General features: G+C 63.5%; 1 protein-coding gene across 1 annotated transcript; it reads right to left on the reverse strand.

The window, feature by feature from the left end:
* Positions 1 to 231: 231 nt before the first annotated feature.
* On the reverse strand, positions 232 to 11,338 carry RAMP3 (receptor activity modifying protein 3). Its single transcript, XM_032875027.1, has 3 exons — positions 11,055 to 11,338; positions 4,919 to 5,051; positions 232 to 786 (listed from the first exon to the last, which is right to left on the reverse strand). The coding sequence occupies exons 1-3, from the start codon at positions 11,116 to 11,118 to the stop codon at positions 531 to 533; spliced, it is 453 nt and encodes a 150-aa protein (XP_032730918.1). The 5' UTR covers positions 11,119 to 11,338; the 3' UTR covers positions 232 to 530.
* Between the last annotated feature and the right edge of the window lie 1,115 nt (positions 11,339 to 12,453).

The raw sequence follows: 12,453 nt of genomic DNA on the forward strand, positions 1-12,453 counted from the left end.
GTGGGGTCAGGGTAGGAGGTGGGGTCAGGGCAGGGGTGGAGTGGGGTTGGGAGGCGGAGTCAGAGCCAGGCCGGGGGTGGGGTCAGGGCAGGAGGTGGGGTCAGGGTAGGAAGTGGGGACAGGGTAGGAGGTGGGGTGAGGTCAGGGGGTGGGGTCAGGGTAGGAGGTGGGGTCAGGGCAGGGGGTGGAGTAGGGTTGGGAGGCGGAGTCAGAGCCAGGCCGGCTGTGGGGTCAGGGCAGGAGGCTCGGCGGCGGGGCCAAGCAGGGCTCTGCGAAGGAACCACCCGGACACCCAGCCTGGGCGGCGGGCACAGCAGCAGCGATTCGGGCTCTGGTCTTGGCGCGTTTTCTTCCCCGGCCCAAGAAAGAGGAAGCGCCTAAGTGAGCAGCGTGAGTGCAGCGGGCTGTGGGGCCGGGTGGCGCCTGCCCACGACCACCGGGTCCGGGTCCGGGTCCGGGTCCAGGGCGGCTCCCCAGCCCCCGGCCCAGCCTTCCCTCTCTCCAGGTGCGGCCCCTGGGACCGCCGGGCCTCACAGCAGCTGGTCAGGGCGCTTGCTGCGCCACACCACCAGGCCGGCCATGGCCACGGTCAGCAGGACCGGCACGGCGATGAGCGGGATGAGGACCTCGTCGGGGGGGTCCTCCCAGTGCGTGCTGTCCACGGTGCAGTTGGCGAAGAACTGCCGGTGCACGCCGCTGATGAAGCCCTGCGCCAGCGGGTTGGGCCAGTAGCAGCCCACCACGTTGGTCTCCACCTCCGTGCAGTTGGTGAAGCTCTCGTAGTACCTGCAAAGGCCGAGGGCGTGACAACGGGCCCCCTGCGACCCCTGTCAAGCGGGCAGTGACCCCAGAAAGAGGGGCTGGGGCCTAGTCCTGGGTGGCGCTGGACAGTGGGGAAGGGAGCGCCCTCGCGACCTTGATAGCACGGTCCCTATGTGACATGCCGTCTCTTTCCCCAGAGGCTCCTGGGGCAAAGTGACCATCCCGCCGCCGAGCCTTTCCTCCCCTGGGCCAGAGCCAGACTCTGCAGTGCCTGAGCCGCCTCCCCCATGCGTCCAACCATGCTCTGTACCGCTCTGCTGCATGCCCGCCACCAAGCCCCTGTACCTGAAGCCCCAGGCCAGTGAGGTGACTTCTGCACACACCCTGGGCTCATCCAGCCCAGACCCCAGACCACCCATCTCAACCAAGAGCAGACGGAGCACGGAAGCTCCGCGGCTGAGTTCTGTCCATGCCTCATGCCCACGACCAGCTCCCTGGGAGTCCCTGAGCTCCCAGAGCCCTCCGTCTGGGCCCAGTCTGCCCAGAGGACACATAGGGCCTGACCCCTTCTTTCAAGGCAGAGGGATGCATGACCCACAAGGCCCTCATCATCGAAGATGCTCTGTGGATCCCAGGGGAGGGGTCTCCAAGGCCAAGGGCCAGCTGCCTCCTTTGCCAGGTCAGGAGACAGCAGCCTCCATCACACAGGACAGGCTCAAGCCCCCTCCCCCATGGGCCTCCCTGTCCATGTCATCAAACCTCTGAAGGGCACACAGCAAGCCACCCATGAGGTGCCACATCTGTCCAGCAGGTGGGCTCTGGACAGTTCAAACCACCGACCAGGGTTGCAGCCACGGGCATCCAGAGTCAGCCAAACAGCCACCTCGCCCTGAGCACAACCAGCAGCCTCCGGAGGTGGGAGCCTAGACTGAGACCATCACCCAGGGTGCTCCAGAGAGAGGGCTGGATGGACACGTGCCAGGGGGCACCGGCTCTGTCCACGGCCCGTGCCTTCCCACACCTGGCCGAGTGCCGCCTGCAGATCAGGAACAGGAGGCCCACGGGCTCCAGCCTCGGCTCACATGGGAACAAAAGCTGGGGCGAGGAAGGCCTGAGGCCCTGTGCCCCACGTCCTCCTTCCTGCACTGTCCTGGGGAACATGGCCTGCCCTGAGCCATCAACAGGAAGGAGCTGCTTCCCCCACAGATGCTGTCTCCACCCAGCAAGGATGGGAAACGAAGGGCAGTGGACTGACGAGAACCCCTGCTCTGACTCCCTTGCCTGCGAGAAGGCCCCCCACCACTCTCCCCAGGGCCGAGACTAGGCCAGATGAGGCTGGACCCAAGCGGGCAAAGCCAGGCAAGGAAGCCATGCCCCCCGGAAGCCCGTGCACAACCGTGCAGACCGCCTTCCAGATTTCAGCCACGCGTCTTGGGTCCCTGAGCCTCAGTTTCCCCACCTGTGAGTGGGATTCATAGTACCTCTCCAGGAGGATAACGGCGAGGATCGGGTAGTGCACCCACGTGTGTACCTGCACAGCGCTGAGCACAGCACCTGTCTCCGGACATCGGCTCACGGAGGTGCATGCTGAGTGCCTAGGCCAGGTGCTTCTGGAGAATGCTGGGGGCCAGCTGAGCCGACAAAGGTTGCAAAGGCCACCACTCCCCAGCAGCCTGCCATCAGCACACAGCCCCATGCCCTGCAAACTCACCGGCCCCAGCTCGGGCTGGAGACACAACTGAGGGGTTCTTCACGAGGAAGGCACTGTATGCGTGACATCGGGGAACCCAGGTCACAAAACGCTGTTCTCCCCAGCATCCCCTAGTGAGCAGGGGTCTCTCTGTGTCCCCCTTGAGTGTGGCCCCTGGAGCACCCTCCTTCCAGCTCCTCGGGCGCTGCACACATAGTTAAAGAAATGCAGCTCTAGCCCCGATGGCCGGGGGCTACGCAGCCCAGAAGCCCCCGGCCAGGTACCCTCTCCCACCAGGCAGCCGCTTTTCAGACTCAGCTCCTTGATTTCTTCAAGATTTGCTTCCTGTGTTGTTGCTCGTAGGCAATACAGCACAGCACTTGGAAACCTCGCTAGCAGCCACCCCTTAATGGGAGGAGGGGGTCTCCATCCTCAGCAAGCTGGCCGTGGGGCGAGGACAAGGGCAGTGACCTCAGAAACAGATCACTGTGGGGACAGGCCCCTCTGGTGCTCACTGCCCCTGGGACCCCTCGGCCCACCCGAAGCTGCCACGCCTGCCCGCCCGCTCTCACACTGTCTCTGCCCTCCGCCTCTCACTTCATCCTCTTCCGTGGTTTGCTCACTATCTGGGGGGCGGGGAGTGGTACCACCCCTGCACCCCGAGAAAGGGCGCCGGAGAAACACGAGGCGGGAGCTCTGTGTGTCTGACGCTGTTTCCATGATGACAGATTGGTGGGGAAAATCATTCTAGAAATCTGAAGCCCCAGCCCCCACCCCCTCCTGGTTTCCAGGGCTGCGTGGGGCGTGTGAGGCCCCGAGTCCTCACGTGTGTCTAGCCCACTGTTGTCCCTCTGCACACATGCCTCTGCCCCTTCATGGCCGTGCTGTTGTCCGGGGACTTGGTGCCGGGCACCGGGCGAGATCTCGGGATCTGAACCTGAGCCCTCACCTGGAAATGGCCCTGAGTTTCTCCCTGCGTCTCCCTGCCCACCATCCAGAACTCCTGCCCCCAAGTCACCCGGCCTGTGGGCGGACTCGCAGCTCAGCCTTCCTGCCGTCATCTTCCGCTCCCTGTTCCACCACCCAGGACTCTCTCTGCGCCTGCCACGCTTCTTCTCTGCCTCACGATGCCTCTGAGACACTGATATGGCCCTGGGGTCCCCCTCTCGCTGCACAGAGATCTCCAGATGCTGGTCCCCGCCCTGCTGTCCCGCCAGAGCCCTTTATGTAACATCCCAGTTCCACCTGGACGCTCACGACTAGGCGGGGTCAGGGCCGGCAGGGATGCGGGTCTGGGGAAGGGGTCGCCTGGAACTTCCCAGGCTCTGCTGGCCCCTCCGAGGGGGCCCCAGTGGCCCCAGAGGCCCCACACCTCAGTAAGGATGGCTCACCCGAGGGGTCCCTCCCTGGGTGCAGTGGAAGGGGCAACTGGGTGCCAGCCGCTGTCCCCAGGCTCCTGGCTCTGCGGCCCGGGCCACGCTCATGGGTATGAGAAAGTGCAGACCCTCCATTCAAACGGGCCAGAGAACAAGACTCAGGGACTCCCAAACCCAGGCCCCCTGGCTCCCCATTCCCAATGCCTGTTCTAGGGGCTTCCGTGCCCAGTACCCCCAGCAGACAGTGGGTCTGGGGGTGTGGTCCACACCCACGACCCCTGCGTGGACCGGACACAGCTGCTGTGGGGGAACTGTTCCTGAATGAAACAGTGAAACTTCTGCATCTGCCGGGAATGGGCACGGAGGGCAGGGGAGGTCAGGTGTGGTAGGGGTGAGCTGGGAGGTCAGGTACAGCGGGGTGAGCTGGGAGGTCAGGTGTGGCGGGGGTGAGCTGGGAGGTCAGGTGTGGCGGGGTGGGCTGGGAGGTCAGGTGTGGCGGGGGAGGGCAGGGAGGTCAGGTGTGGTGGGGGAGGGCAGGGAGGTCAGGTGCGGCAGGGAGGGCAGGGGAGGTCAGGTGTGGCAGGGGTGAGCTGGGAGGTCAGGTGTGGCGGGGGAGGGCAGGGGAGGTCAGGTGTGGCGGGGGAGGGCAGGGAGGTCAGGTGTGGCGGGGGAGGGCAGGGGAGGTCAGGTGTGGCGGGGGAGGGCAGGGGAGGTCAGGTGTGGTGGGGGAGGGCAGGGAGGTCAGGTGCGGCAGGGAGGGCAGGGGAGGTCAGGTGTGGCAGGGCTGAGCTGGGAGGTCAGGTGCGGAGGGGGTGAGCAGGGAGGTCAGGTGCGGCGGGGGAGGGCAGGGGAGGTCAGGTGTGGCAGGGGTGAGCTGGGAGGTCAGGTGCGGCGGGGGAGGGCAGGGGAGGTCAGGTGTGGCAGGGGTGAGCTGGGAGGTCAGGTGTGGCGGGGGAGGGCAGGGGAGGTCAGGTGTGGCAGGGGTGAGCTGGGAGGTCAGGTGTGGCGGGGTGAGCTGGGAGGTCAGGTGTGGCGGGGTGAGCTGGGAGGCCAGGTGTGGCGGGGTGGGCAGGGCGGCGGCGGCACTCACACGATGAACTCGGACAGGTTGCAGCGCTTCCACGTGTCCAGCGTGCGCATCATGTCGGCGAAGGCCTTCCCGCAGAGCGGCAGCTTCTCCAGCATGCGTGTCTCGTTGCAGCCACCCGCCGGGGGACACACACCTGGAGAGGGGACAGCCGCAGGCGTGACACGGCCGGGAACGTGGTTTGCAAAGTGACCCTCGAGCCTCCTGCTGACGTCCCCCCCACAGGCATCTGGGGGCACTCGTGCCGTGGGCCAGGGAGGTGAAGCCTCTGCCTTAAAGGAGACGCGTGCGGCTGCGCCTCAATGGGACCCGGAGAGCAGGGACCTCCCGACATGGCGTGGGAGGGGGAAGGTGAGGGAACGCGGCAGTCAGAGATGCGTGTCCTGGGGGTCAGGGAAGCCGAGAGCAGGTGGGCTTCAACGTGCAGTGGGGGTGGGCAGCGAGTCCCACCCCAGGGACAGGGTCAGGGACAGCAGCGTGAGCGGCGCGGGTGCCCAGAGCACACCCCCAGAAGGTCCTGAGAGTCTGCGGACCATCTAGGACCACAGGGGCCCCAGCAGAGGCCCCCGCGGGGGCAAACACTGCCTGTCGGGGCCGCCCCTCCATTCCAGGAGGCCCGGGGCTGACGAGACGCAGGGACTCGTGTTCCAGAAGCAGGGCCAGGTCACTCCCCAGGTCTGGCAGGGATCCCCCCCCAGGAATCCCAGCAGCCCCCCTCCCTCCACCTCTGCTCCCAACACCACCATCCGTCCACCTCCTCCTTCCCCCAGCTCATCTGCCCCCTGAGCAGCACCCACCTTCAGGACGGGCCCACCCTTCCCCCCCAGACACCTCTCTTAATCTTCCTTCTCATGGCCCCTGCTTTGGCTCCCACCACACAATTAAAAGAAAGCCCTGTGGTGTGTGTCCTGGTATGTGCGTGCATATGTGTGTGTTCACATGTGTACATGTGTGCACACAGCCCTGCTGTGTAGATGTGTGTGTGCGTGCGTGTGTGTGTGTGTACATGTGCGTACACATCTGTGTGTGTCCTGGCAGAGTGTTGTGTCGCAGAACAAACCACAGAGAAGGAAACAAGAGAGAGGCCCACATCCAGAACTGGGCCGACACGGGCTCACACCCAGCATCACTGGTCACCCGCTGACCTCAGTTTCCCCATCTGTAAACTAAGGGAAACGGGTCCTGCTTCACTCACAAGGGGCTGTAGGGACGGGCATCAGTCATGTGCCCACAGAGGCTCCTGTCTTTCCGATGTTGTTACTGTCGGTGTTTGATGTGGGTCTGCTGCTCCCTCGCTCCCCAAACCATCAGCACCTCGTTGGTATTCCGAAAAGACTTTTCAAGAGAATGAATGAATGAACGAATGATCAGTTCCTGAGGGCAGCAGCAGAAATTTCACAGTCTGAGCCGCAAACGTACAGGAGAAATGCCCGTCAACAAGAAATGGCAGGTTCTGACCCACTGAGATCCTACACCGCAGGCCGGGTTGTCCCCAGGGTGGACCACAGAGTGCCCTGTGGGGAGGCCTGTGACCAGCTCAGGGAGGGGCTTGCACCCCACAGGAGGTGGCCCTGTGACCCTAAGGACGCTTCTGGGAACAAAAGGGAGACAAGAATGAAGAGGGCAAAGACGCGGGGAGTTTAAAAAAATATAAGTCCAAAAAAAGACCAAAAAAGAGAAGAGAAAAGTTCTGATGACACGATGGGAGACATAAGCCAACCCACGCCAACGGTCAAATTGAGGGGCCCTGGCCAGCTCAGTCAGCGGAACGCGTGACTCTTGACCTCGGCGTTCGAGCCCACAGTGGGAGAAGAGAGTACTCAAAAACACAATCTTTTAAAAAATAGATTTAAACAGCCCAGTTAAGAAGCAAAGTTGTTGGGGCACCTGGGTGGCTCAGTGGGTTAAGCCTCTGCCTTCGGCTCAGGTCATGATCCCAGGGTCCTGGGATCGAGCCCCACATCGGGCTCTCTGCTCAGCAGGGAGTCTGCTTCCTCCTCTCTCTGTGCCCGTCTCTCTGCCTGCTTGTGATCTGTCTGTCAAATAAATAAATAAAATCTTTAAAAAAAAAAAAAAAGAAGAAGAAGAAGAAGAAGCAAAGTTGTTAGCTGAGATGCAAAGGCAAGCGCCAGCTACAGGCTGTTCACAAGAACCTGCTTTAAACAGAAGCACTGAAACACGTTGCAAGTACGAGGGTGGGAAAGACGTGCCGCGCCGCTGCTGCTCCCGACAGGTGGCATGGCTGTGTGCACACCGGCCGCAAGTGCTTCGGGGAAAGGACATCACCAGAGATGAGGGGGTCTTTCACAGTGACCAACAGGTCAGTGCACCAAGAAGACGTAACTGTGCCGAACATGTACGCCGCTGATAACAGGGCGTCAAAACACAGGAGGCAAAAGTGGGTAGAATCGCAAAGAACAAATGACGAATCCACAGTAACAGCTGCGGATTCCACACCCCCTCTCCGTAATTTACAGGACAAACGAGTAGACAGAAACATCAGTGAGATTACAGAAATGAACCGTGAGGGAGCGCCGGCACGGACAGGAGGCTAGAGAGCCAGACTGCCCTTTGCTTAGGTGGGGAGGGGGGCACCCACGGGTGTTAGGAGAGAAGGGGCGGCAGTGAGGTTGGAAAGGTGGGCCCCGAGCCAGGCTGAGCAGGCCTCCCAGGGCACTTTCCAACCCCCGCGCGCTCCCGCTAAACCCAGTCTCGGGGCCTCACTCGCGGGTCCAGGCTGCCAGCAGTCAAGTCTCAAGCTGATGTTCCTTCAAGAGGAGCCTGGCCGTCTCCTCCACAGAGACCAATGTCCACAGAGTGGCCTGTCCTAAGTAAGCTCTCGCTCGTGGAGGCACTTAAAAAGACAGGGTCACCCCAAAGGGAAGGTCATCCACCTGCTCAGTAACACAGTGGGGGGGGGGTCAAGCCCAAGCCACCTTACCTGCAGAGATGCCCCCTCCCGGTGGCCTGTCATACTGGCCTGAGCCGACACCCTCATGTCAATCCCATCCTTAGGTTGCCTGAGGAACAGCGTCCCTGCTCCCATCCCCCCAGTTTAAATGCCCAGGGTAAAAGCGACTTTCCCACAGGCAAATGCAGAGTCAAGTGAACCAGGCTGTGCCATGGCCCCACCTCACCCCACCACCCTGCCCAGATGCACTGCCCAGCTGCTGGCAGGAAGGCAGCCCTGGGTCCAGGGCCACAAGGACACGGTGCCAATGACTCGGGAGTGCAGGCCCTTGGGAGCCACACGGGGGCAGGGGGGATGAAGACGAAGCCAGCCCGTGTTCCTTTCTCCCATCACTGCCCTATTCCGAAGGCACCTCTCTCTGCAGCTCCCCAACAGGCCCCCCACCATAGGTTCTAGAGGTCCACCAGTATTCTCCACACCCAGCCCTCAGGCATCTCCGGGCCTGGCCTTGCCCTGATGGGGTCATCACAGTGTCCCATCTGAGTCTCCTGAGCTCCACCCACCTCCCACAAGGGCGTAAGCCACACAAATCCCGCACTGTCCCCTCCTCCTGGCTGCCACCACACCTTCCGGTGAAAACCCACCTTCGCCTAGACCGTCTACCTGATCTGACACCTGGACCTGCACATCTGGACCCTCTGGACCCCTGGATTGGCAGCCCCTGGACCTGGACCCCCAGGAGCCCCACAGCGCACCTGAACCACCTGCTGTCAGCCCCCTAAGAGCCAGCACAGGGCTTCCTTCCTCTCGTTCTCCTCCCTCTGCCCCGGACCCTCTCTCTTCTTGCCCCTCCTCCTCCTTCCTGGACCACAGTCTCCACCGGCAGTGCCAGTGCAGCAGGAGCCTGGCCAGGACTGGTGGAAAATGCGCCGTCAAGGACTGTGGGGCGGGGGTGGGGGGGTGCCGTGAGGATGCTAGGCCAGTGCCACCGCTGGGTCCTCACAATGCAGGCCCCGTGGGACAAGCCAGAAGTGTCCTGGATGGGGGGCGGGGGAGAGGCATTCTAGCACCATCTCTGCCGCAGGCCCCGCTCAAGCGCTCCCAGCAAAAGCCCACGCCCCAGCCAGCGTTAGAACAGCAGGTAAAGACGCAGATTCCTGACAACACCAAGAGAGCGGGCGGCTGCCACAGGCTGCATCAGGAAGGTCTCGGGAACGAAGCTGACACACACAACTCCGTTGGCTCCACCAGGGAAACGAAGAAAATGTAGCGCTGGGCTCCTTTTGTCTCGGGGACTTCCAGACTCCAGGAGATGATAAACAACCAAACAGAAGCATTTCCCAGAGAAAGGCCTCTTACAGGGGCATTTGGAAATGAAATACAGGAGCCTCTCATCCTTCCCCAGATGGAAATGAGAGCCACACGGGGCACTAGGCTCTGAGTGGCACGCCATGGTTTCTGGAAGGTTCTGCCCCTGCCCCTGAGTCTGGGCAGAGTCCTCCCACCCTGGACCTCGGTTTCTTATCTGTAAAACGAGGAGCAGGGTCAGAAGACCTTCGAGGCCCCTCTCGGCCAACCACCTGTGTCACCAGGCCCAGCTGGAGTATGAACAGTCGGGGTGAGAACAGGTGAGCTCAGCACCCCGAGGTCCTGCGTGGTGGCAGGTGCCCCCGAATGGAGGTCTGGAATCCACCCCAAGACACCTGAACTCACCTTCCTTGCGGGGCCCTCCACGGTCAGGCCTCAAGGAGCCTCTGTCGGCAGCCACCTCCAGAGCTCGGCCCCACCGGTGACACATGGCGTGGGACCATGAGCAGGTCTTGCCTCTCCCCGCGTCCCACTCAGCCAGCAGCCCCTTCCCAAGGCCCTCCCTCTGGCAGGACCAGCACGGGCTGGTGCCCCACCCGGGCCAGAGTGCCCCACCCGCGGGAGGGAGACCGTGGAGCCACCAAGGGAGGACCAGATGCCTCTGGAGGCAGGCCAGGGGAGCCCCAGTCATCCTGGGAATGAGGCTAAGAGCTCCCTTCCCTTGAGGCACCCAATCTCCATTCCAGGGGCCTCGCACGGGAGGCTTACTGAAAGCCCATGTCGGTGTGCTCCCGATGTCCGGAAGCCATCACACACCCTTCCCTTCAACACAAAAATCCACCTCCCCCTAGGCTCTGATCCTGGACGGTGAGACGAAGCCCCACTTTCTCCACCCAGACATCTCCAGGGGAAGGGTGGCCCAGAAAGCGGGAAAGCCCTTTCCCACCTCCTGGTGGGTTCCAAACCAGCAAAGCCAACCACAGTTTCAAACAAGGTCAACTTTGCCTCTTATAGCCCAGGACATGGGCCAGCGAGGGCAAGGCTGGCCTCCCACAGGACCCAGGGATAGTGACCCCTCCCAGAGGCCCTGAGCACCGGACCCCCAGGCCAAGGCTCCCCAGCTCCCCTCAGCAGGCTGCCCACCCAGCCTCTCCAGGGGAAGCCCTCCTCAAACACACACATGCTCTCTTACTTGATCTTGGATCATCTCTTTAGTAAAATTTTTCAAAACAAGCTTTTCATTTGACCCATTCCCAATTCACAAACAAGGTATCCTCTAGAGCCCCACTTTCTTGCTGGAGGAGGGGCCTGGGAGCGAGGCCTCAAGGATCCGGCGCCTTCCGGGTCCTGCAAGCCCCCGGGGAACACGCGCACACACACGGAAGGGCTGTCCTCGGAGGACAAGGACAAGTGGAAAGGACCAGCCCTCTATGGGGTCTGGATTCCTCCCACCCAAGCCCTGAGCGTGGGGTGCGCAAGAGCTCCAGGACAGGAAGCTCACTACCTAACAGGGAACTGGAAGCCGGACCTGCGCCGCCTCTGCTTGCTCGGGGTGTCGCGCTGGCAGGCCATCCCCAGCCTCCTGGCAGCGAGACCCGAGACATCGCAGCTGCGAGGAGCCGGCGCCACCCCCGCCCGCTGGCCGGGCAGATCCTGTACGAGACCCCGCGCCTCCCTTCCCAGACCCGGTCCGTCGCCTTCGGCTCCTCCGGGGACGGTGCACAGGACCCTCCCGCGGAGGCTGGGGACGGCGCCGGGGTCAAGCCTCGCCGCTCCGGAGCCGCGCGCGCCGGGCAGGCCGGGATCCGTGCAGCACAGGAGGCACCGCCCGGCGCGGGCGCGGGAGGTCGAAGCCGGCGCGGGTCCCAGCGGCCCCGGAGGAAGTCGGGGCGCCCCAGCACGAGACCCTGCGGCCCTTACCGCAGAGCAGCAGCAGCAGCAGCAGCAGCCGAAACTGCGGGCGCCGCCGCTCTCGCGTCTCCATGGCCGGAGGGCTGCGGCGCGCGGTCGGCTCCGTCCCGGCTGGGTGCGGGGGGCGCCGGGGGACGCGGCCGAGGGTGGGGCGGCGGAGAGCCCGCCCCTAGACTGCGCCCTCCCCCTCGGGGACGCGCCCACCCACAGGGGACACTCCTGCTTCCAGAGCGCGCGCCTGGCCGGGACGCGCCCTCCCGGGAAGCGCCCCACCTCCCCTAGGACTCGCCCCCTAGCCCGAGCGCACACCCTCAAGACAAGCCCCCCCACCCCCGGTGCGAGCCCCGGCCCTCCAGTTCCGGGGTAATGCCGGCGGCGAGCGCGCGGTTGGCAGGACGGGGGCGGGCTGGGGGGGAGGGGCGGCCTAGGGAGCGGGAAGAAGTGGGTGCGCGTGCGGGAGTGTGCCAGGAGGCGGGAAGCGGGCGGCCGAGGGCTGGGAAGGTGTCTGGGGCGGGAGTGCTGTGCGGCTCCGAGCCCAAGAGAGACCGGACCGGAGGGTGTGCGGGGGCGGCACCAGCCGGAGGAGAAGTGGGGCCGCGGAGGGGTGGAGCAGGGAGGGGTCACCAGAGTGAAGCAGCTGATCCCCGAGTCCCTATTGGCCCCAGGCCCTCCAAGATACTTCTCTGTGCCTCTGTATCCCTCTGCACCCGAAGAGGATAGGGGCCTGGGCAGGTACGGCACCCTGGTGCGCGCGCGCGCACACCACTACCCATGCCTGGAAGCCCCAGTCCTCAGGCCCTGGTCCCTGCCCTGTGACCTCTGGGAAACCTCAAAGGACAAAATCGGGGCTAGGAGAGTGACTGCGAACCGGGAAGACCTGACCGCAACGGGCCTGAAGTGGGGGAGGGAGAGACGCGGATAGATCAGTTCCCCGGGTTTGGATACCTCCATCACCTTCAGCCCCTAGTGTGGATCCTGGTCCCAGCGGACCGCTGGTCACATAGCCATTCCTGAGCCCCTTGGAAGGAGGAACCCTGTGTCCTCGGTACCCACAGTCCAGCCTTGGGAGCACGTACTGGTCTGAGGGCTCACAGAGCCAAGCCTGGAGGGCGGGGCTCCCCCGCACCCCACCTCAGCCCCCGAATTGCTCTCTGCCTGTGCCCAGCCCAGAGGTAGGAGAAGGTGGGCTCCCCGCCTCAACAAGCCATCGGCCTCTCTAAGTGGCAGAGGTAGGGGGTAGTAACAGCCCATGGGGTCACCCCAAAATCCAGGTGACGGTGGCAGTCACCACCACTGCTGGCCGCATGAGCTGATCTGACCCTTCCTGCATTAGTAAGGAATCGAAGCTTTCTGTGCCTTTTCTGGAAGAAGCCAGAATTATCTCAACAGAGACTTAAAACTAATTGAA

Source organism: Lontra canadensis, unplaced genomic scaffold (genome assembly GCF_010015895.1).
Source record: "Lontra canadensis isolate GAN:19392208 unplaced genomic scaffold, GSC_riverotter_1.0 scaffold54, whole genome shotgun sequence".
Classification (NCBI taxonomy): Eukaryota; Metazoa; Chordata; class Mammalia; order Carnivora; family Mustelidae; genus Lontra; species Lontra canadensis.

What these genes read in the sequence shown, in the direction of transcription:
- RAMP3 (XM_032875027.1), bottom strand. Translation starts at nt 11,118, where the DNA reads ATGGAGACGCGAGAGCGGCGGCGCCCGCAGTTTCGGCTGCTGCTGCTG. An exon ending in GCTGCTGCTGCTGCTCTGCG is followed by an intron (nt 5,052 to 11,054) that starts GTAAGGGCCGCA and finishes TCCCCTCTCCAG; the next exon opens with GTGTGTGTCCCCCGGCGGGT. An exon ending in AACCTGTCCGAGTTCATCGT is followed by an intron (nt 787 to 4,918) that starts GTGAGTGCCGCC and finishes CGGCCTTTGCAG; the next exon opens with GTACTACGAGAGCTTCACCA.